The sequence below is a fragment of the Heterocephalus glaber genome, unplaced genomic scaffold (genome assembly GCF_053883595.1).
Source record: "Heterocephalus glaber isolate CG9 unplaced genomic scaffold, H.glaber_assembly_v1.0 deba00001461, whole genome shotgun sequence".
Lineage (NCBI taxonomy): Eukaryota > Metazoa > Chordata > Mammalia > Rodentia > Bathyergidae > Heterocephalus > Heterocephalus glaber.
Window position 1 is genome coordinate 40,377,066 of NW_028258308.1, and position 24,415 is coordinate 40,401,480.

The 24,415-nt window shown below is 47.5% G+C and overlaps 1 protein-coding gene across 14 annotated transcripts in view; it reads right to left on the minus strand.

Moving 5' to 3' along the window:
• Fgfr1 (fibroblast growth factor receptor 1) overlaps positions 1-24,415 on the minus strand; it is a 51,569-nt gene that overhangs the window by 12,020 nt on the left and 15,134 nt on the right. For 4 of the 14 annotated variants that reach the window (XM_087217304.1, XM_087217302.1, XM_087217305.1 and 1 more), the window contains exons 3-5: positions 3,495-3,761; positions 2,169-2,252; positions 1,751-1,923 (exon numbers count right to left, since the gene is read on the minus strand). In XM_087217304.1, coding sequence (XP_087073430.1) covers positions 1,751-1,923; positions 2,169-2,252; positions 3,495-3,761 — 524 coding nt within the window. Of the gene's footprint in view, positions 1-1,750; positions 1,924-2,162; positions 2,253-2,557; positions 2,908-3,494; positions 3,762-24,415 lie in introns of those variants that run through there. The other 10 variants (XM_004855339.4, XM_087217298.1, XM_087217301.1 and 7 more) reach the window with 5 other exon arrangements.

Below are 24,415 nucleotides of genomic sequence, written 5' to 3' on the forward strand. Positions count from 1 at the left end.
GCCCTAGGCTAGGGGTATAGCTCAGCTCAAACTTCCTTACCATGTGCAAAGCCCTGATTTCAATCCTCAGTGCCATTAAAAAAAAAAAAAAAAGGCCAGGAATTTAGCTCAGTGGTGCCACTGCCTGCCTCAAAAGCGCAAGGTCCTAAGTTTGATCCCCAGTACCAAAAAAAAAAAAAAAAAATCACACACACATTTCTCTACTATATCAGGTTGCCTCTGATTTTCTTATATAAATTCTTGTTATATATATTTCTTCTATATTTTCTTGTTAGAAAAGAAGCTGGGCATGGTGGTACATGGCTATAATCACAGTACTCAGAAGGTTGAGAATTGGTGAAAGTTTGAGGCTTTGGCTACATAGTGAATTCAAGGCCAATCTAGACTATAGAGCAAGACCCCGTCTCAAACAAAGAAAACAAAAAAGGGGAGGGGAGGAGAGAAAGAAGGATGGGGAGGGGAGGGGAAGGGAGAGAAGTTAGGTGAGAAGAGAGATAAACAGGGACTCTGAGAAGGATCAGAGACTGAAGAAGAGATTATGATAAAAGAAGTTCTTCCTTTAAATATGAATGGGCAAAGGACAACAATTTATACAAGAAAGGGAAGTTGGTTATTAACATGAACTATTGAACAATTAGCAAAACTAAAGCCTGAGAGAATAGCCAAGCACTTTGATTTGTGGCCAAAAGCCTGGTGAACTTGTCATTCTTATCCTCTGCTATGGGAAGGTGACTGCATTTTCCCTTTTAAGAAAGTAATTGTAAGCCAGCATGGTAGTGCAAGCCTGTGATCCCAGAACTTAGGAGGCTGAGGCAGGAGATCAGTGTGTTCCATGGCCAGCCTGGACTACATAGGGAGACCCTGACTCAAAAACAAATAAGCAAACACACAAAATATAAAGTAATTGTGGGCTGAGGTGTAGCTCAGTGTCAGAATGTGTGCTTAGCAGGGGCAAGACCCTGGTTTCTATTAGGTTCCATCCATAGTATCACACACACACAAAAAGAGTAATTGGGTAATAATACAAATCGACAGCTTAAAAAATGCTCATACCCTTTGACCCAGTAATTTCATTTCCAGCAATCTGTTCTAAGAAAGCAAGTTTAAACATGCTGATGAAAATATTTACTACATTATTTACATTCGTGAAAAACTAGAAAATACCTAAATATTATAAAACAGTTCATTAAATTGTGGAATATATTGATAATGGAATCTTAGGTAGCCATGAAAAATTCTCTTTCAAACACTCATGCCTGAAATAACAATGACACCTGTTATTTGTAACAAATGATAGGGGCTGGGGATTTAGCTTAGTGGTTCTGCTGCCTGCCTTGAAAGTGCAAGGTCCCGAGTTCTATCCCAGGTACCAAAAAAAAAAACCAAATGATAAGAAATTATATGTATTATGTGATCAATTATGTAAAAGCCATATATTCACAGAAAAAAGATAATTTTTAAACCTTTTTTTGCATTTAAAAATTTTAAAAACATATTATCATTATAGTTAAAAAGCATTATTTAGAACAACTACAGGGGGCTTGGGAATGTTGTTCAGTGGTATAGCACTTGCTTAGTATGTGCAAGGCCCTGGGTTCCATCCCCAGCACCAAGAAAACTCCCAAAATAAAACAAATGAAAAAGAAAAAAACCCCTACAAATTAAAGGCATATAATGAGGATTTTGTCTCAGCCTCTTCCATTCCTCTCATGCTAACTTTTCTAACTTTCATATATATACACATGTGTACCTTGTAGCCTCCGATCCTATGGTCAGGTTTGAATTCTTTGCCATTTTTCAACCAGCGCAGTGTTGGGCTGGGTGTCCCACTAGAAGGACATTTAAACTTCACTGTCTTGGCAGCAGGCACCGCATGCAGTTTCTTCTCCATCTTCTCTGGGGATGTCCAATATGGAGCTACGGCTGCCCAGGGAAAGCCAAAAGAGACAAGATGGGGAGGTGGTCAGGCTCCAGAGGACAGGCAGGTGCCAGACATCTGCCAACGTCTGGGCCAATGCCCAGCATTCAGAACACTGGCAGTGAGGCGCCCTGACCCCACAGGGCCTCTGACTCCCTCCCTGTCTTCTTGCTTCAGCCCACCTCCCAGTTCCCTCGAACCCAAATCCCAGGCCCACAGGCACTAAGGTAGGAAAGTGTCTCACGCATACGGTTTGGTTTGGTGTTGTCTGTCTCTTTCTCCTCGGATGAGGAGTCATCGTCATCATCGTCATCCTCTGAGGAGGGGAGCGCATCTGCAGGCAAGGAGGAGGAGCACTGAGGACAGCTCCAAGGCACGACAGACTTCCATCCACAGCAGCAGTCACCCAGCAAAGGCAGCAGTCACAGATAAACACAGTGCCTTCCCCAGCAGGATGCCAGTCCCGCTCTTTCCTTAGTGACAGTCTCTCAATGGGACAGAAACTAAAGAGTGCGCCCCAGTATGCATCCCCTCCCCACTCCGTCAGCTCAGAGCCTTCACAATGGGCAGCTCCGCAGGGCCAGCTGTTTTTCTTTAATGCCATACTGGGCTCCGAGACTCTTTGGCTTGTGGCATCACCTGGCCATCCTGGGTCTCAGAATGGCAGCCAGGGAACCTGTGTCTTTTGAGTTGCCAACCATCAGGAAGCGCAGGCAGGTCTAGGTACACGAGGGACATGGCTGCAGTCGAAGTCTGGACTCTCCTAGCATGAGCTGCTAAGGCCTGGGAGCTGCCCTTCTTGACCAGAGCAGGTGGGGAGGCTGCAGCTGCCAACATCTCTCCCTAATGAGAATGCACCCTCGTGAGAACAAGCTCAACAGTGGTGGTCAGCAGCACGGTAGGTGCCACAGCTTTTGCCACTGTCAGGGATCTGGAAGGAAGTAAAGAAGGTGGGGCCCTCCATTGGGACAGATTCTAAATGATGCCTGGGAGGAGGAACCAGGCCTGCATGCTGGGGAACAAACACAGTGATGCCAATTCTACCTCCCTGAATCCTAGTTTTGTCAAAATTGCATCCTAACAGTGGCAGATTCCCTGGCTGCCCAGGAGCTGGCGGGCAAGTGTCTCCATCACGCCTGTGGATATGGCGGTGCGCCCCAGTCCTTCCCACCACAGCTGGGACCTCACCATGTGTTCTAGGGCTCTGGTCGCTAAGCTGAGCCCCACGTCCAAATGGCAAGGCAGTGACAGCATGAAAGCTGGCTGAGCCCCACTTGGCATCCTGGAGATCTGGACAAGTTGTGGTGAAAGAGGCAAGGTCTCACCACCCCAAGAGCACTGCCAGTCACCTCAGAGGTAGGTCTTGGCAGCCCCAGATCTCTGGCCTGGGGTTCACCCACAGGTCTCCTCTCTGAGAGCTAAGCCACACGCCGGGCAGGGAGCAGTGTTAGTGGGCAGCAGTTTCCAAAGCAGAGTGGGGGCAGATCATGGAAGGGAAGGAGGCTCACCTCTCCTGAAACTAGCAGAGAGAGGCAGAAGGGGGTCTGGGGGAGGGAAGGAGGGCGTAGCTACCAACCTGAGACATTGACGGAGAAGTAGCTGGTGTCGCTGCCGGAGGGACTGCTGGTCACACAAGCGTAGAGGCCGGAGTCGGCGGGCACGGAATCCCGCACCTCCACCTCCTCCCCTGTGATGCGGGTACGGTTGCTTTCCATGAGCTGCACCCCGTCCCGCAGCCAGTTGATGCTCTGTACATCATCCCGCAGCCGACAGCGAAGCTGCAGCAGGTCACCAGGGTGGACCAGGAGGGACTCCACCTCCACAGGGGCTCCCCAGGGCTGGGCTGCAGCCACCACGGGGGCCAGGAAGAGAAGCCAGGGGGAGAGGAAGGAGGGAGACAAAGGGAGTTACGCTAGCCATGGACTCGAGGCCACAGAGCTGGGGAGGCAGGACCGGGAACACAGGTCAGTGGGAAACGCCTGGCCACCTGGGAAACCCATTCTTCTCCTCCACCCAACTCCTCCAAAGGTCAAGGAAGAAAGAGGCAAGTTAGGAAGCAGCTGCAGCAGCATTAAGCAGATCATATTTCAGTTCCCTCCATCCCAGGGGAAAAGCCAGCCCTCCCTGGGACTTGTGTCCACAGTTCCCCAAACATATACCAGGTCTTTGCCAAGAGTGGACACTTCCCAGAGGAATGCCCCATTCCTTTTGTCTAGGTCAGCCTTACCCCTTTCTTTAGTGACTTTTTTTTTTCCCCAGTACTGGGGATCAAACTCAGGACCTTGCTTGTGCTTGCAAGGCAGGCACAGCGCCACTGAGCTAAATCCCCGGCCCCCTATGATTCTTAAATACACACCACTCCTCAAAAATCCAGCAGCCTCTACCTAAATTGAGAAGGCACTTTTGTCAAACGGGACTCTGGGCTCACATAATCCACCAAGGGTGGGGTCAGAGCACACGTGGGAGAGACAACCCAAGGAGAGGTCAGCTCAGGGAACCCCCAGCTGACAGGTGTCAGGCCTGGAGGATTTGGAGCTTTTGCCTATATTAGGGACGGAGGCCTGCAGCTGCCACAAAACCCACACTTGGTCTGGCAGCAGAAACTGCTGCACACAAAGCCCTTTTCTCCTCATCCTACTGCTGGGACCCGACCTCTTCGGTGGCCTGCAACACGATGTCACACATCCACCCCTGCCCCTCCCACCCCCTCTGTTTCAGGCAGCAGCCCAGGACCTGCCAGAGTGTCTACAGCTCCCAAGAATACCCATCCCCGTCTACCAGGGACTCATCTGGCAAGAAGCTACGATCTGGACACACCTGGGAGCCAGCCATTGAAGGCTGACTGTCCCCTCTTCACTAGCAAGGGGAAATTAAATGTTTCCTTTTAGGATGTTCAAGAACACTCCTGGCCTCTTCTGCCCACCAGAACGCACTGCCACCTGGGTCTCCACTTTCTTAAGAGAAGCCCACCTGTTTGCTGTTTGCTGCATCTCTGGCAGGTCCCCGAGTTCTGGGACATGGATGCTTTCCCTGGCCCCTGCTTGAACACACTGCTGCCCTGAGGCCAGTGGGGTCATCTTCTGGAAGCTGCTTCTCACTCCCAGGCTGGGGGAGAGGGTGGCAGTGTGTGTGTGTGTGTGTGTGTGTGATATCTACCTTCAAATCTCTAGCACCCAGGCTAATGCCAGCCAGGTACTGAGAACTACTTAATAGACACTTAATAGAATTACTTAATAGACACTAATAAATGACACAGGGACTGTCATCCTGTCTCCAAACTGTCTTCCTTTCAAACTCCCTTTTCTCCTTGACCCCTCCCCTTGCCCTACTAAGCCTATTTCTGAAGTGTTCCACAAGTGTCTGCTAGAAACCTTACAAACTCACAAGCTCAAGGTCCCAAGTTTGATCCCTGGTACCAAAAAAAGAAAGTGTCTGGAGCAATGATGGTGGTGTAAACCTGTAGTCCCAGCTACTCGGGAAGCTGAGGCAGATGCATGGTTCCTTATCTCATCTAAACAATAAAATCATAAAAAAGAAAGGAAAAACGGGAGGAACAGAAGGCAGGAGGAAAAATGGGGGTCCTTGGAAGGTACAGGGTGGACAGTGTCTTTCCTCCCAGGGCCTTGCACCATGGCCCTGCTTCACAAATGGCTCCACCTCAAACATGGATACATCAGAAACAGGGAAGCTGCTCTAAAGGGTTCGGAAAACACTAGACTAGCACACATTTATTCTCTAGAACCTGGTTAAGGAGAAAACCACAAATGTGAGCAGAACACACAGCTGGTTAAAAATAAGTTTTATGGGTCTTAGAATAAGTTGTTCTTTCCATTTTTAATGGTTTGTGGCTTTGCCAAATGAAGGCAGAAGAAAAGCAGCTTGGATTTGACCCTGAAAGAGAATAGCTGACACTCCTATTGATCAAATCTCATTTCCCTCAAGTGACCTCACTGATTAAATACTATGCAGCTCGTGATCTGCACCAGCCATTGGTCAACAGAGAATTCAGATTCTGAGACTCTGGCCTCATACAGCACACAGACAAGTGTCAAGAGAGGTCAGTAACTTCCAAAGGCAAAAACAGGGCCTCTGGCCCCAAATGAAAGCAATTGAAGGATCTGGCACTGCTGAGACCCACTCTGGCTGATTCCAGCTTCGGGCTCAGGCTTCCTTTCCTCCTGATGCAGTCATTTAGACCCTGGTTCCCTCCCAAATGTGCTCTGGTTTGCTTCATCCTCTGTCATTCCTGGCACTATCTTGGGGTGTCTTACTCAATGGCCTCCCTGGAGCTATGAGTTCAGACGCACCCCAATGAACCCAAGCCTGGTGCACACCATCACATCATTCTCCTGACCAAGATCCTATACTGGGCAGGATCACGTCTACAGCCCTGCCTGGACTTCGAGGTTCCCACATCTGCTCCCACCCACTCCATCCAATGTCCTCCTCCCTGCCATAGCCTTCCACTCTGAGCCTGGCTGCTCTTGCCAACTGCATCTTTCCCTACACAACAAAGCTGACTTGCAGACAACTGTCAGCGTCCATCCGGAGTCCTCCTTTCCCAGGCGACTCAAAGTTCACAACCAGAAATGTCTAGGAAATCTTCATTTTCCAACTGGTGTGCTACTCAAACTTCCCGTAAAATCGTTATTGTCCAAATCACACAAATTCACAGTCAGCTACATACCGTCTTGAATATTAGTTTTTAAAACTATAAAATTAGCCCATTTAAATGGTTCCCAGTGTATCTGTCCCTTGGAATCTACAGAGGATTGGTTTGGGGACCCTCTGAAGTTGCAAAAGTCCATGAATATTCAAGTCTCTTATATACAATGGTAGTGTCTACATACAGTCTTTGCCAGTCCTTCTCTATACTTTAAATCATCTTTCAGTTACTTGTAACACCTAATATAATGTGAATGCTATGCAAGTACTGAAGATTGAACCCAGGACCTCCATACTGAGCTACATCCCCAGGCCATTTTTAAAAAAAATTATAGATTGGGTCTATCTAAGTTGCTAAATTGCCCAGGCTAGGCTTGAACTTGCAATCCTCCTGTCTCAGCCTCCCCAAAGGGTGAGATTACTGGTGTACACCCAGCTCTGTTATACTATATCATTTAGGGAATAATGAGAAGGAAAATATGCCTGTACATATTCATTACACATTTTCCCCCCAAATATCTTCCATCCACAGTTAGTTTAATCTGCAAACTCAGATCTCACAGATACAAAGTATATTCAGAGTTGCAAAACCAACACCACAGTGTAACTTTAGTTTTTACCCACCCAAAAAGAAACTCCAGGCCAAGGAAGTGGCTCCTCAACTCTCACTCCAAGTCTTGGGAACCACTAGCTGCCTTTTGTCTTTACAGAGCTGCATACTTCAGATCAATGGAATCATGTAATATATGATCTTTTGTGATTGGCTTCTTTTATTACTAATCACATGGTCAAGGTTGTTCTGTGACTCAGTACTTGTCTTAGTACCTCCTTCCTTCCAGGGCCTACTAATATTCTACTGTATGGACAAAGCACATTCCAGCCATCAGGTGATGGACATCTGGATGCATTCTTTTTTAACTGCCCATGGCTTTTGCTTCTCTTAAAAATTAATGAACAATCCAGCGCAGAATTGCCTGTTTTAATTTCCCCACTGCATCTAACAAGTTAGAAACTACTCATAAGGTCTTGAATGGAATCTAGGGTCTGGCAGAAGCTATTCTTTTAGAGGAACCCAGAATCTAGAGTATCAGTTTGCTTTTTTCATTGCTGACAGTGCCCTCCAATTTGCATCTGGAGTTCCATTTACAAGCAGGGATAGGCAGCTTTCTTCTAGAGGCTGCTGGAGAGGGAACTGCCCATTTGCATCCTGCCTTGAAGAATGGCGGTGAGTGTGCCCTATCCTGAGGAAGGTGACTGCCTGAAGAAAGCCAAATGGCCATCAGCCTCTGCTTCGCATCTCTCTTGGTCTTTTCAGGGTCCCTCACTTATGGCCCTTGTGTATCTTGTGTCCTCGGGGCTGGCTCTGTCTGCCCAAGACCAACAGGCCATATAATCGGTAGGTGCTAGTTAGCAGGACATAGCTGACACTCCCACTGAGGCAGCTGTGAAAGACGAAGAAAGGAAAACCCATTTTATTCTCAGCCACTGGAAACCAGCATTCCAGCTCTTGGGAATCTGATTCATTAGATCCAGGTACAAAGCAGTACTCAAGATGGACAATGAGGGTGCTGACAGCGGCCAGCAGCAAAGCCCAACACTTGTGTTATGCAACTTATTTCCTATGAGGTGAGAGGAAGGAACAGATACATGTGGTACCTGCATCCCACAGCAACCTAGCCTGGCTGAAATGCTGATGGTGCCATGTTACAGCATTCACCGAGGCAAGCTCAAGGCACCATGTGTTCCAAGTGTGGAAAAAGTGCATTGTGTTCTGATGCCAACGGACTGGATCTTCATTACCACACTGGGAGGGGGAAGGCCAGCAACAGGGCTCGAACTGAACGATCTTGAAGAGGACTCACGCTGCCAACCTCACTCCCGAAGCCTCGGACAATTCTCCAGAAAAAGAGACCAAAGGCTTTTACTCGGCTGCTGATTGGAGACAAGGCCTCTTGTCCTGGGACAGTCTCCTGGACAATGTGGATGCCATGGAAAGTCTCGCCGATTGATCTAGGCTCCCTTTGGTGGAAAAGGAAGGGAAAGGGATTCATACACCAATCCCACCTTCCTTCTCTAACAGAACCCCTCTATTCCTCAGGGGAGCTAGGAACAGACGGGGGATATACTTTTCAGTAATCATCAAGGAAGCAGTGCTAGGAAAGACAGAGGGGTGGGGTGGGGGGGTGGGGTGGTTTCCATGGAGCTCTGAATTTTAGGAACACAATGAATCTCCATGAAGTCCCTTTCCCTTCCTGCTTATCTCCCACATACTGCACTAGTGTCACTCCCAACAAGCTGGCAGATGTGGTATCTAGCAGGCAGCACTGCCTGGCATGCATCTGTCAGATCTAAGTTTATGTTTTCTGCCAGCCATGGGCCCTAAGCTGGGCCAGAATGGAGCTCAAACTCATATAAACCTCGTTATTCTTATGAGAAGACAAGAGAGATCTTAGTTCCTACAAATCCAAGGAGATGGGGAACTTGCTTCAAAATAGTTTTTATTAGGAGTCTGTGGGGCCTGTCACCATGCAATGAGAAAATGGTTAAACAAAGGCACCAAAGATGTGTCTTAGCCAATGCAGGGCAAGAGGATGTACATACACCTTTATATGTATGAGCACTTCATACTTCAACATGAGACAAGAGGAGAACACAGGAACTAGGCGCAGGCAGCTCAGCCAGCCTCTGGGTGTACAACTTAAAGAAAGTACAGGTGGTCAGAGGAGAGTTCACAGAAGAGTCTCAACACAGATGGTAGGGAGAGTGAAGGGGAGAAAACACAGGATTTAGATTAACAGTAAAAAGTGGGAGGGGCCGGGGATTTAGCTCAGGGGTTCTGCCACCTGCCTTGCAAGCGCAAGGACCCAAGTTTGATTCCTGGTAACAACAACAACAAAAAAAGTGGGACTCGGTGAGGTGGCATACGCCTGTAAGCCTGTAATCTCAGCACTTGGGAAGCTGAGGTAAGAGGATGAGAGTTCAAGGCCAGCCTGGAATACATAACAATGACCCTGTCTCAACCAAACCAAATCAAACCAAACTGACAACAAACAAAAAACAACAAAAACCCTTAGGCCATAGGGGCAGAAAAGAATGCGGTGTTCCTACACAGGGCTGTGCTTTGGGAGGAGGGCTCATGGTAAAAAATAGTCAAAAACCAAAACCAAAACCAGATTTCAAACTGTAAGGTAGGGAACAGGAGATAGCCACTGAAGAAGTCCTAGGGAACACATCCCTTAGGCAACTGTGCAAACCAGGAATACAAGCTTTGACCAATATTCACAGAACGCAGACCATACCCTATGCCCCACACGCAGCACACAGCTCTGCTCACACCCTTCTCTCCATCTGAAGCCCTGGGAGACAGCAGCTGACCATCTGCCAGGAGTAATCCTCAGGATGTGCTAAGTCATCAGATCCTTGTAACCCTGTGAGGTAGGCACTATTTATTATCCTTATTTCAGAGGGGAAACCGAGGCACAGAGGCTCCAGAATTTTCCAAGAGGGCCCACGTAGGTAGCAAATGGCAGAGCCAATATTCAAACCCAAACAGCCTGGTTTTCCAGAATCTATGCACATTCAGGGTTCAGCTCTACAGCTTTGAAAGGCAGACTGTGTCTCCACAGTCCTTGACTTTCAGAGTGACAAAATCCTGGCCCCACTGGTCCTGTCTAACAGCACTTGTGTCTCCTACCTCCTCACAAGGGATTCTGAAATTGATTGTTCTGGCCTTAAACTCCCTCCCTCCCATCACCCCCCCAATCTCATGGCTCATCTCTGAACCATTATATCATAAGCAAGAGTAGCACTTTTCTGCCTGTGCTCATTCATGAACCTCACCCACAAAGTCAAGTGAGTTGTGCTGTCCACACTGGCAGGTGAGGAAGGTGAGGTGTGAGGGAATGATCCTGGCAGACCCAGGACTAATAATGTGATGCCCCATTTGGCATCATGCTTGATACTTCACAAACCATACTTATTGGTGATCATGTTATTCATGGTGGTTCCCATTTCAACACATGAATATGGAGGCGTTGAAACTTCTCCAAAAAGTCATAAAGCAGGGACCAGCACTTGGCTGCAGATGCTGATGTGCTGATCCTGGACTCTGGAAATAACTTCACAGTGGTTGGGAAAGCGAGGGCGACCGACTTGAGGAGCCACAGAGCTGCCTTGACCACAGGTAGGCAGCAAAATCCTCCCAATCGGTCTCCCCCATCAGTCACCTGACACCTTCTCTCTTCTTAAGCCCCTCACCCTTGATTACAGTTTACAGCTGATGACCTTTGATGACCCACTGAGATTAAGAACATTAGGCAAAGGGGCTGGTCAGCTGTCCCCTCCCCCCACCTCTTGGCTCACCTGAGCACAGAAGTCTGACCACTCCAGACCGGCCATGGTCCCTGTCCCTTCACCCTGTGAATCCTGGCTTCTTCCCTCTGCCAGAATCCAGTCTCAGTTGCCTCCCCTCCCCCGACTCACATCCAATTTCCCAGGTCCTCAACACATATTTTATTTTGCTTTTCTTTGCCAGTGAGACCTTGCTTATCCTAAAACACTTTCTCTTACGCAACCAGTTCCATCACTTCCCTAGACCTTCAAATTCACTCTTTGGGGATTTATAGTGTAAGAACTATATTCTCCACTCAGTGTGGTTGCTTTTTTTGTTGTTTTGTTTTGGTACTGGGAGGGCTGGGGATTTAGCTCAGTGGTTCCGCTGCCTGGGTCACAAGTGCAAGGTCCCGAGTTCGATCCCTGGTACCAAAAAAAAAAAGATTCCGTGTTTTGGTACTGGGGGTTGATCCATTTTTTTAATATTTTAATTTTGAGACAGTCTCACTAAGTTGCCCAGGCCAGGTTCAAACTTGCAATCCCCCTGCCTTGGCCTCTCAGAGCGCTGGTTTTACTGGTGTGCACCACCATGCCCAGCTTTACTCATTCCTACTGTGCCTTCTCCTGGCCTTGTTCATCTTACACTTCATCATGCTGCCCAGCTATGGGGCGGGTCTGTAAACATCTGACTCATTTCTCTGAAGTCAAGAATGGTCACTGGGTTCCAGGCACAGGGTGTAGGGCTCGAATAACATTCTTCCCACGAGATCCAGACATTGGTTGCAACATGAAGTCTCGGGGTGGTGATTTCTGGGTTAAGAAAACTGGGGGAGAAGGGTCATCTTCTTCAGTATCATGGGGGGCAGTGGTGGTCCCAGAATGTTTACAGTCTTGGCACAAGTTCCCCAGATATAAATGAGGGGGCAATTGTGGGTGGGGTAGGAACTCGGGTGGCTTTGAAAGCAACTTAAAAGGACTACAGAACAGCACAGCAGGGCTCCAGGGCCCTCTGCAGAGGTTTTTTATTACGTTATTTTGGCTTTGAAATGGAACTGAAAACTTACTTTAGTCTGGCAAGCCCAGGCCAGAATGGGGAATCGCACTGAAATCCCTGGTACCAAGTTTCATCTACAAAGGTTGGGGTGTAGAGAGGGAACTCTAAAGATTCGTGGCTCTGAACGCAGGAGCTGCAGGACTGGTGGACAAAGGTGTGTGGTAGGGGAGACAGGAACACCAAATCAATTAGCAGGTCTGACGCCCAGATCAGCTATTCACCATCCCCAACCCAGGGGATTTGGAGTAGGGTGCCTTTTTTTCTCTTTTTTTTAAATAGAAAAAGGGAAAAGGGTAAGAAGGAACATTTTGCATGCAAATGGGCCAGTGCCAGAAGAGCCCATTAAAATGTAAAAACTCCACATTCAGCCTGACAAAACGGTGCAAACTGCTGTGTTTGCCAGAGGGGCAGCAATAAAGCTCCACAAAGGGGCTGAGGCAGAATGGCGGGCTGAATGGCCTCTGTCAGCAGGTCCCCTCTCGCGTTGCCATGGGGACCCCACCAGGGCTTACTAAAGGTATTTCCTGAGGAGAAAGGCAGCGCACACAGGCCCGGGCAGCCCGGCTAATCCTGACAGGAAGCCATTGCCATTCAGCAGCCCAGGGGCTTGGGGCCGCAGTTTTGTTTTGTTTTTATTAAAAAAAAAAAAAAAGATTTCGGTCTTTTGTGTGTCCCCCCTCATCACTGTAATTTAGCGCAGAGCCGCCTGTGCTGGCCAAAGCCACAGCCAGAGCCTTCCACCCGCCTCCTGACCCCCCAAAAATCAGCTCCCCAGGAACCAGGCAGGAGGAGGAAACTCACAGAACCCCACTCAGGAGCCCCAGGCTGAAACAATTTTGCAGAAGCCTTAAAACAGAGGGAGCCTGGGTGGTGTGAGGAACACGCCGTCAGAATTGGGTTTGGGGCTCAGACTTCCGTGCCTCGGTTTATCTGATGCCTCCTTTAGACCGGTGCTTTTTTCCCAGTAGGGATTTGGTCCCCTCCCCCCAACTGTCTCCCATCAGGATAGTAATTAAGTGATTAACAAAGGAATGCACCCATAGTTGTCTCAAAAGAAATCCCTTTTCCAGCAAAAGTTCTGCCCTACAGGTTTACTGATAACACCCCACCACGGAAAATAAGGGTCCTAACCCACCCATTTCCCAAACAACCCCTACACCACTTTGTTTCTCTCCCTCCAATCTTTTTTTTTTCTCCCTCCTATTTTATCAGCAAGAGTGATAGGAGATGCCCTAGGGCTATGGGGAAGATGGGTCTAAACTCACAGCTCCTAGAAGTTTGTCACCATTTCTCTATTGGCACCAGAAGAATCCAGCCTTGGCAGATTCAGGGAAGAAAGCCAACAACACAGCTGGCGGTAGAGACAGAAACTCCTGTGACAACTGCTCCCTAGGACACAGTTTAGGATAAATTAACATTTCCTGAGCAACTTGTATGTGGAAGAGCCATTCCCAATAGAGAATGAAAAAGAAAGGGGCACAACCCTTTATTGCAATTTGAATCCCGGGTCTGCTGGGTTTTGTTTTGGAGGCTATTTTTGTGGTTTTTTTAATGCAGTCCAGGCTGGACTCAAACTCTTGCCCAGAGTGCTGGGATCACAGGTGTGCACAGTGCTTCAGGTCTGGTTATCTGCAAAGCCCACATCCTAGCAGCCAGATTCCACCCCAAAGCATGTTCTGAATCTGACATTTTGATAGAGGAAAAGCTTCTGAGGTGAGTTTATTTTGGGAAAAGAAGGTGGAGTCTCTGCTCAGTGATGAGAAGGTCCCAAAAGAAAACCCAAATCTCTATGGGCAACTTATGTGGACTTCAGGCTGGGGGGGACCTAGATGGTCAGGTGGGGGTCTTCTGTCATTATTATTATTTTTTTTTTTGGTACCGGGGATCGAACTTGGGTCCTTGTGCTTGCAAGGCAGGCGGCAGAATCACTGAGCTAAATCCCCGGCCCCCCCTTCTGTCATTATTAAAAATCATATTCAGGGCTGGGGATTTAGCTCAGTGGTTCTGGCGCCTGCCTTGCAAGTGCAAGGTCCAGAGTTCGATACCCGGTACCAAAAAAAAAAAAATTCATATCCTAAAATCAAAGCCAAAGTACAATTGGTAAGCACTGATTCAATGCATAAGTACATCTTCCACTGAATTGTTCGCCTCCCTGTGTGGATAGGGGTCTTGGTGCTAGGAGGGGAGCTGACACCCTCCCACCTCTGGCCCGCAGCCCAGGCCTCCCGGCCATGTGTCTGCAGCTGCGACCTGTCATGCACTTCCTGATCTGGGTTCTGTAATGGAAAGATCATTAAGAGTGGGGGAGGGAGGAGAGATGAATCGCTAGCGAAGAGGTAACCCTGCGGCTCGCACTCTCCGAAGAGCTCTGACCTTAAATCAGGTCAGGTTCCGCCAAGAAAAGAATGTACGGCCCTGCCCCCACCTCTGCCACCCGGGACCCTCTTGGGGCCTCTCCTCCTCCACACTCCGAAAGGCCAGCAGCTGGGCAGGAAAAAGTTGCTGCTCCCAAAACTCGCTGATACGTTGAGCAGCAAGGCCTCACACTGAAACTCACTGGGTGCTGGAGGGCACAATTCACCAGGGTTCCCCACCAGCAGTGTGCCACCATCGCCCTGCCCTCATCGGGGCACGGATCACAGAGCCCATGCGTGGGAAGAAGGGTCATGGCCCACCAGGGGGTGGGGCACAACAGTCTCTTCAAAAAGTAACATTTTTCTCACTGTAAAGAAATGCCCTAGGCTAGGGGTATATAGCTTGGTAGCGTGGCTGAGGTCCTGGGTTGTCTTGGAGTGGGGGGTGGGGGGCAACGACCCTTATTTTTACATGATTAGAATGAAAGTGACAAAGCCTACTCTGAGTGAAAAGATGGTGGTTCAGGGCCTGAGGGAGAGGAGGCGGAAGAGGGAGGTGGTGAATGTGCAGAGGGTAAGGGAAGGTGAAAAGGTTGGAGAACCTAGGGCTACCCAAAGAGAATGAAGCCCGTCAAACCCAAAGGCTTTCGAAGGGTCAAAGTGGTAAACTTCAAGTTACATGTATTTTACCCTAATTAAAATTTCAATGGTCAGGCCGGGGATTTAGCTCAGAGGTACCTCGTTTAAGCGCAAGGTCCTGTGTTCGATCACTGGTACCAAAAAAACAACAAAAAAAACAATGGTGTCGAGAGTAGATAGTGTTAGTTTACCAAAAATGTGCTTACTTGGCAAAATATTGATGACACTCTATGGATTCAAAAGACTGTGGTGGAAATTTTACCAGCCCAGGAAATTTTTCACGTGGGACTGCGGGGTCCGTTTCACAGGTTTCCAAGGTTCGCGAAGACCCGGAAATGGCTTCATTAGACCTCATCCATCTCTATGCCACAGTCATTCTTTGACTTCCCTCTCTCTGCACACACAGAGCAGAAAACACAAGCACTGAGTGCTGTCCTGTTTTAAGGAGAAACATGGCTTTTCTACCTTGAGGTGGTGTAGCAGGTGGAAGATCAAGTCTAAGGCCCAGTGTCTACACTCCTTGGCCCCCACTTGAGGGATCCAGAAATGTCACTGTGGGTGTTGAGACTCCAGGTACCACCTCTCCTCTCAGGTCTGGGTCCTTCCCTGGGAGAGGAGGAAGCTGCTGACATGATAGTTCTAGATCCTTCTGGCTCTAACCAATGTCCTGTGTGTCAAGTGACCCTTGCTAGATGGAGGGATATCACTTACTGATGTCTCCACCTGCCCCCCACCCCAGAGCTTCCTGCAGCAGGGAGGAGCCCTCTATGTAAATGTATTTAAGAAAAGAGTTCTTAGCTGGGTATAGTGGCACACGCTGGTGATTCTAGCACTCTGGGAGGCTGAGGCAAGGGTATAAAAAATGAAAACGTCTGGGCACCTAGCTCAGTACAAAGGCCCTGGGCTCAATCCCGTGTCCCACGGGGGTTCTGTTCTGATCACAAGCTCCAGTTACCAGCACCTTCCATCACCATTCTTCACTTTCATCCTTCTCCTCAGTCTGCAGTACTCTCACCTGGAAGACTGGCAGAAAGCCCGGTATTCTTCAAGGATGCATAGTTAGGCAGAATACTGTACATTTTTCAAATGTACTCCAAGTTTGAGGCTAGAGAAAAGGGACTAACATAAAATATCACTTCTAGATACACCGTTCATGAATCATCAGTACAGTCTCGAGCACTCAAATTAACAATCCTAAGTTTTAAATGCCAAAAGGAACATCACTCAATAGTTGATAAAGGAATTCCTAAAACTTAAGGAAATAAACCTTATCCAAAAGTAAACCCTTAAGTTTGACAATAAATGAACAGAGCTGAATGCAGAAGGACTCTTCTAAGAGTGGAAGCCATAAGTGCGGATAACTGACTTAAAGCAGAGAGATGCAGGAAGAGGGCTCCTTTCTTCTTAGGAAAGCTCTCAGACCACTTTCCCTATTCCTGTCCCCTCCACACCCCAAGGCACACAGGTTCGGCCCTCTCCATCTCTGCCTGCCTCCTCCTATTTCTCTTCACCCTTTCCAGTCCCATCCTTTATTCCTGGTTAACTTTGGCAAGTTGTTGATCTGACCTCTGAGCCACTTTCTGAAGCTGTTAAATGGAAATAATAACCTATCAAATAGACTTTTTAGGGATGGTAATTAATCAATTTTAGAGACTTAGGCAGGCAATATGGGCAACCCCAGGGAACTTGTTGGAACCACCAAGCTTGGGCCCTGCTTCAGAATCAAAACCCTCAGGCTGGGCACGGTGGTGCACACCTGTAATCCCAGCACTTGGGAGGAGCCTGAGGCAGGTGAGTTCAAGGTCAGCCTGAACTATATAGTAAGATTTGTTTCAAAAACACAAAACCTAGGGCAGGGATTTAGCTCAGTGGTACGGCCTTGCAAGCACAAGGTTCTGAGTTTGAGCCCCCCAAAACAAAAAATAAAAATAAAAAACAAAACCAGGGGCTGGGGACTTAGCTCAATGGCACTGTGCCTGCGGCTGCCTCACAAGCTGCAAGGTCCTGAGTTCGATCCCAGTACAAAAAAAAGCAAACAAACCATAGCAGAGGGGCCGGGGATTTAGGATTTAGTTCAGTGGTGCTGTACCTGCCTTGAAAGGGCAAGGTCCTGAGTTCCATCCCTGGTACTGGGGGTGGGGGTGGGTAACAAAGCAAAAAAAACAAACCAAAACAAAACAAAAACCAATAGAGGAGGTCAACAGAGACTCCAGAGAAGGTCAAGCTGCAAGAATCTAAGGACCAGGGCCGGGGATTTAGCTCATTGGTAACTTTTTAAAATATGAAAATGAATTCTTTACCTGTGCATTCTCTTACTCAAAAAAGTACTTTTGGGCCAGGGATTTAGCTCAGTGGTTCCAGCGCCTGCCTCACAAGCGCAAGGTCCCGAGTTTAATCCCTGGTACCAAAAAAAAAAAAGTATTTTTAGGGATTTTATTAATTTAAAAAAATCTGTTAGTACATGTTTGCATTACATGATTACAGTCATCGTGGGGAGCTGGTACATGTACATCTTAATTCTTACTGTACAGACATTTATATATGTGTATACATTCATACATGCAGATAGTCCTCAATGATACTTCAATTTAAGATTTTTCAACTACACTATGGAAGGAAAGCAATACACATTCAGTAGAAACCATATTTTAAATTTTGACCTTTCTCCAGGGTATCAGTATGTACCGAGCTGGGCATCCACCTTGGTGTAGCTCCCAGCCAGCCCCAATCACCATGGTCAACAGTCAATACAGTACGCTGTGTTGCCAGTACATTTTGGATACAAATATTAAATAAACTGCATAAGAAATCTGACACTTTATAGTAGACTAAGCATTGTGAGATGCCTGCCCAACTGCAGGCTAATGTAAGGTGCCAGGAGCCCCCCACCCATGCACTGGAGATTGAACCCAGGGCCTTTGCACTGAGGTACATCCCCAGCCCATTCACAAATATTTTGTTTTCAGACAGTGTTGCTAAGTCACTAAGTTGTCCAGGCTGGGGTCCAACTTGTGATCCTCCTGCCTCAGCGTCAGGCAGGCACCATCATGCCCAACGTTGAGCACATTTAAGGTAGATATGTTTGGTAGGTTAGGTGTATTAAATGCTCTTTTACTTAATGGCATTTTCAATTTATAATGGGGTGGTCAGTGTTCAACCCCATCGTAGGTCAAGGAGCACATGTTTATGCATGTGTATATAAAGGGAAAGACCAGAAAGTCTGTAGCATTTGGGCTGATAATGGGCTGCATTTTGACAGTGGTCTCACAAGTTTAAATAGAGCTATTAAACTCCTATCGCCAGTGACTTGGTAGCCACTGTAAGGTCACAGTGCAATATATCACTCACAAGTTTGTGGTGATGCTAGTGTAAACACACCTACCATCCTGCCTGTCACATAAAACAAGTGTGTGTGGGCCGGGGATTTAGCTCAGTGGTTTCGACGCCTGCTGCACAAGCGTAAGGACCCGAGTTCAATCCCCAGTACCAAAAGAAAAAAACAAAGACAAGTGTGTGTAATCATGTACAATACATAATACTTGATAATGATAACAACGATTATGTGACTGGTTTGTGTATTTACTACACTATACTTTTCACTGTTATTGGATACTCCCAGTTATGTCTAAAACATTTATTGTAAGCCAGGTGGTGGCTCACACCTGTGATCCAGCACTCAAGAGTCTGACGCAGGAGGATCACTGTGAGTCAACACCAGCCTAACCTACATAGTAAGACCCTGTCTCATTAAAAAAAAAAATTTTATTTTGCCTTGCTTGTGGTCCTGGGGTAATAGGTTATAATACACATACACCCACATAGCCTGGAGTGTAGGAGGCCATGTAGGAGACTATGCACTCTCATGTAAGCACAGTAAAATGCTTACAGTGATGTCATCTCCTTATGATGTATTTCTCAGATGTGCCTGCACTATGAAGGTGACACACGACTACGTATGTATTTATACGTATTTGCATATACACACTAATATATGAATTAGTCATTAGTCATGGCCTACAAACAGTACACCGCCAACCTACCCATTGGAGGAAGAGGCCATCCCATGTGATTTCACATGACTAGGTTCAATGTCTTAATCTGATGTGGGCTTTGGACAGTACTTCAGTGAGTCACTGAGTGTATTTGAATGTCTATTAAAGTCACATGGGCCTGGGGGGAGGGCAGGGTGGGGGTGGATAGAGTGGGTTTCTAGACTTTCAAAGTTTCCTCCCAAAACGTTACAGATAGTCAGTCCAACTGAGCGAACTGGAAGAAAAATATTTGCCAACTGTCACCAGGTCTGTAACTATCCCCTGGGCATCACAGATAGTATACCATACCACAGATTAATAGAAACCTATGAAAGCTTGCAATTATTCTGTGGTTAGCCCTACTACACTGTAGTATGTTCCTGTTTAACACATTAATTTGTTAAATATAAACACTAAGAAAAACAAAATTTCAAGTTCCCCCTCCCCTGTTTTTGCACTTAAAAAAATACAGTGGTGGACTCAAAAAACCAAAAAATGCTAATAGCCCAACTTCTCTAACCCTTCTAACATGTTTATTTCATCCTATTGGACGACTGCTGGGCCATAGCCCCTTCAGAAGCAGCCTTTAGCTGATGTGTCCAGGCAGTGCAGCAATGTTCCAGTCTGTGTGTAACCTTCGAAACACTCAGGTGTGGACCCCAATGCTGCAGACGCCTGAGGACTTTGCCAATTAGTTCTTTGGTTTCCCAGGAAAAGGCGGTTTTTGTTCTGTTGACAATTCCAGGTGAAGGAGCCCCATTCTCAGGGAGCTCACAAATCTGTGGCAACTCTGAAGAGAACAGAACATCATGGAAGAAGTGACACAAGGTAAACACCTTGAAGGGTGATGAAACCAGACTCCAGTGACATAAGGAGACTGCGCCACCAATGCTCAAATTCAGAAGTTGTTCTGCTTCAGTTTTGTTGGGAATCCAGTTCGATGTAGGAACATGGTGTCATATACTAGAAGTCAGACCCACCAAAGGCTGAAAACTCACTCTACCCTCTCAAGCCGAGGTTACGGAACTGAAATAATTATGGAAATAAACCCAATGTTCACGAGATAGCAGAAAAGATGAAGTACAGCAAGAGTGTGGCAATGCAATAAATAATATATATTATTATTATTGAGGGGCTGGGGATTTAACCCAGGGTCTCACACATGTTAGGCAAACAGTCGACGATGGAGCTACACCCCCATCCTATTTTCACTGATTAACTTGCATAACCTTTCTGGGGGGCAATTCAGTATAATGAATTGCAAGTAAATATTAAAAATATAACTGCCCTTGGATATGTGGGAAAATTTTATTTGTAAAAGGATGTTGATCACTGGGCCAGGGATTTAGCTCAGGGGTGCCCCACCTGCCTCACAGGCGAAGGGTCTTGAGTTTGATTCCGGGTACTGGAAAAAAGAAAAAAAAAAAAGGATGTTGACTACAGAACAAGCTGCTGGCAATAGCCTAAATTACTGCCAACAGTAGAGCTGGTCAAATAAATTTTGTACTCCCACACAATGGAATACTATGTAGTTATTAAGCATAATGAAAACACTTTTAGTATGGCAATAGACTTAAATTACAAATCAGGGCCAGGAATATAGCTCAGCAGCACAGTGCTTGCCTGGCAAACATGAGGCCCTGAGTTCAATTTCTAGTACAAAAACCAAAACACCACCAACAACAAAAAAAACAAACAGTATATACAGTAGAAATCTGATTTCTGAAAAGTCAAGTTTACATACATGCAAAAAAGAAAAAACCTTCAAAGAATAGATTCACAGTTGATAGTGATTACTTTTGGATATTAGGGATACAAGTTTATCTTTTCCTCTCTGCAGGTCTGTAGAAAGTTTTCTATGATGAACTCAAATCAGTTATCAAAATTACAATGTTTTAGAAGAACAAAAGACATTCTTTTTTTTTTTTCTGAGACAGGGTCTCCCTATGTGGTTCAAGTTTGCCTTGAACTCACTATGTAGCCCAGGCTGACTCTGAACTCTCAATCTTCCTGCCTCAGCCTCTCAGTGCTGGGATTACAGGTGTGCACCACCACACCCAGCAAGACATTTTTTTCTTTTGGATTGCACAGAACTTTGCTCTAGCGATTGGAGGTATGGCTCAGTGGTAGAGTGCTTACCTAGCATTCCAAAAAACAAACAATTCCTCCATATACTGCAAGGCAGAGTAAAGTAAGTGCTAGCTTGGAAGCTAAGAAGAAAAAAAGGAGTAATTAATGTGGAGACAAGAAGACTTCAAGGAAGGCAGTGGCCCTTAAATTAAACCTTAATCCAAACCCAAGCTAAATCTTAAACTAAGAACTGAGTAGGAATTATAAAAAGTAAAGAGGAGAAAAGGATAGAGACAGCATTTCTAGTCAGGGGACCTGGCTAAACAGTGGTTCTGTATAAAGTATATGTTGTGTTAAAGAAGAAGGAAAGACTTGTTTGTCCAGATGAATGAATGAATGAATAACGAATGAATGAATGAATGAATGAAAGAAAGAAAATCAAGGAAAAGAATAGACCATCAGCCAGAGGCTAGTTGTCAATCCTGGAGAAAATTAAGGAAGGATGTTAAGCTCGGAATTTGGTGTCTTTGTTGACAAACCATCTGATGTGTAGCCCCTAACCACTAAGTAAGTCGACACTTGCCAAACTGTGACCTTCTTGTCCACTTGGGGTTCAATGCACCTGCAGACCCAGGGCCTGGGAAACAACCACATTCACCAAATGGCAGGGCCCGCTGCCCCAACAGTCACCCCTGCCACAGGCCATCCCAGAAGGCTTGGACATACAGAGACATGGGGGGGCGGGAGAGAGCACTGGGCCTGAGCAGATCTTTCCTGGTGGCTGCAACTGAGTGGGCCTCCTCCCTTCTCTCCCAGCCTCCTCAGTGTACAGGGCATGCACCCTCCCGAAGAGGCAGTGGGCACCAGGCTGGGAAAGCTGAAGGTGTGAATGGCTGTGAGCTGAGAACCAGATGGGAAGTCAGAGGTAGATGCTCAGGCCTGATGCTCTCCTGCCAACAGGGAGAGGGGAAGAGGGGTCCAGGCAACTGAACCCTCGACTTGGCAGTTGCTGGCTAGAAATCAGAACAAATCGCCAAGGTCAAAAGCGGCCCAGAACCGAGGCTTGTCCTGGGGCTCTCAAAAGCCCAGGTTGGGCGAGAGAAGAGAAAGCAGGTCTGTACTGGAGCTCATCTGTGTGGGCCATGTCCCCAGAAACAGCAGCAAGGCCCACGGGATAGAGAGCAGCTGAACCTCACGGCCACTCGTAAACAGTTGGTCTCATTTCCAGGCTCAGGAAAGGAAGAGGAGGCAAAGGTGGTGTCTACAGGGGGCGCTGCAGTCCCTGGTGGCCTCAGAGGAATGAGGCATTATAAAAACAGGGCACAGCTGCTGGTCAGAGAGCCTGACCCCAGCCCTCAGCCCTGGGATAATGACTCCCCAGAACTCTCTTCTCTGAGGCCATCCATTACCGCCTGAACAGTCCCGCAGTGCGCCTGCTGACTGGGAGCACCACCAGCGGGCAGCAGGACCCTGCTGACCACCTCCCCACTCCACAAGAATTCCTGACATTCTCTCTCCACCTCTGTCCACCCCAGGTTCCAGGTAGTCATAGAAGTCAGGGGACAGAACCACAGCCGATTCTTTGTTTGGGTTCCCTCCTGCCCTCCCTCAACCCGCAGCAAGTCCTCTGGACAGCCATTTGCTCTTCCCTGAGAAATTCCTCCTCCCTGACTTCAGGGAGCGGGCTGGCAAAGCCAGAGTGGAAAATCAGTGAAGCTAATGGTGCAGCAATGCAGAAGCCTGAGCCAAGAACACAGCCTTGGAGTGGCTCCGCTGCGCTGGCCCAGTGCAGTCAGTCAAGCAGGACACGTGAGCACCCGTACACTCTCTAGGAGGCTCTGGGTCCTCCCTGCCTCCACCCTCCACACCTCCCTGACACTTGCAAACACCCTTTCAAAGGCATTTCCAGCAGATCCTCCAGGAGACCTGGTAGTTTAGAACACCGTATAGATTTCCACAGACCCGAGTCTCCACCCTGTTCTCAAGTGGGTCATTCAACATCACCTTTTGCTCCATGTAACTCTACTTGCCTTCTGGAATTCTTTCTATCCAGTGTGTACTAGAAGGAAACTGGTTCTTTGCACAAGAAGAAATTTTTCTTTTTCCACAAGGAGAAATTTTCATGCCTATAATCCCAGCACTCTAGGAGGCTGAGGAAGGAGGGCTGCCTGCAACTTAAGAGCCTGATCTAAGCAATTTAGCAACTTAGCTTGACCCTGTCTCGAAAAAGAAAACAAAAAACCGCAACAGTCTGGGGATGTAGTTCAGTGCAAAGGCCCTCACAGTACAATGCTCAGTACCAGAAAAACAAACAAACAAAAAAAAGCTCAAGAATTTTGCTGGGGGTAAGGAAGTGCACACCTCGTGTCCTAGGAGGGGTAAGGGACCCAGGTCCTCAGGGCACCCCAACTGCAGCCAAAGGGATCACAGCATGTCCATAGGACTCCCTCTGGGACCTACTTGAGGCTCCTCCTGCAGCTCAGTTGAAATCCACACCTCCTGGGCCAAAGGAAGCTGGCTGCAGGAACCCCGTGGTTGGGTGCAGAGTGGGGGTATGTGCCAAGGGCCTAGAACTTGAGGGCTGGCTAGGGTTCTGGCACCACCCTCAGCCTCCTCCCATGGGCACAGGTTTCTCCACAACAGACAAAGCCCTGCTTTGTGGCAAACATGGCACACAGGGGTCTTGCAGCCAGAAATGGAAACTGCAGCTTTTCCATTAAACATAACCTTTCCTCCTTCAACTGGCCACCAGACTCCTTCAAATCTGGGTGGGTGGGAGGAGCTGTAAAACCTCGGCCCATTAAATCACTTATGAGTTGCAGGTTCCTGTGGAGGGAGGTAAGTATGGAGATTACAAGTCTCTTAAACTGTGCCCTGGACCATGGGGTCTGGGGTGTTTAACCCTCATAACTGCTGAAAAGTGGGCAAGACCCCATTCCCAACCACCAGAAGTGGCCCTACAGTCAGTTCTGGGCAAACTCACTCATTTTTCCCTCCAACTCCAATTCTAAGGAAAAGAAAAGAAAAAAGACGTGGAAACAGTCCTCCTCTAACTCAAAAATGTCTTTCCAGTTAGTACTTATCTTTTGAAAGGGGTATGTTACCCCTTTACCGTTGCCAGGCAGCTTCAGTCCACCCACAGCCTCAGAGCCTGATCCAAAACAGGCTGATCTCTGTGGTGAGATCGCATACTCGCAGAGGGAAGGAGAATGAAAAAAGGAGGGAGCTGGCTTTCCTGGAACCCTTATTAAATCAACTTTCCAAGGACAGCCAGAAACTCCAGGCCCTCCTGGTCCCGAAGGAGCCTTTGCAGACTGGTAGGATTGCATGTAAGTGGGGGAGGGGCTGCCAA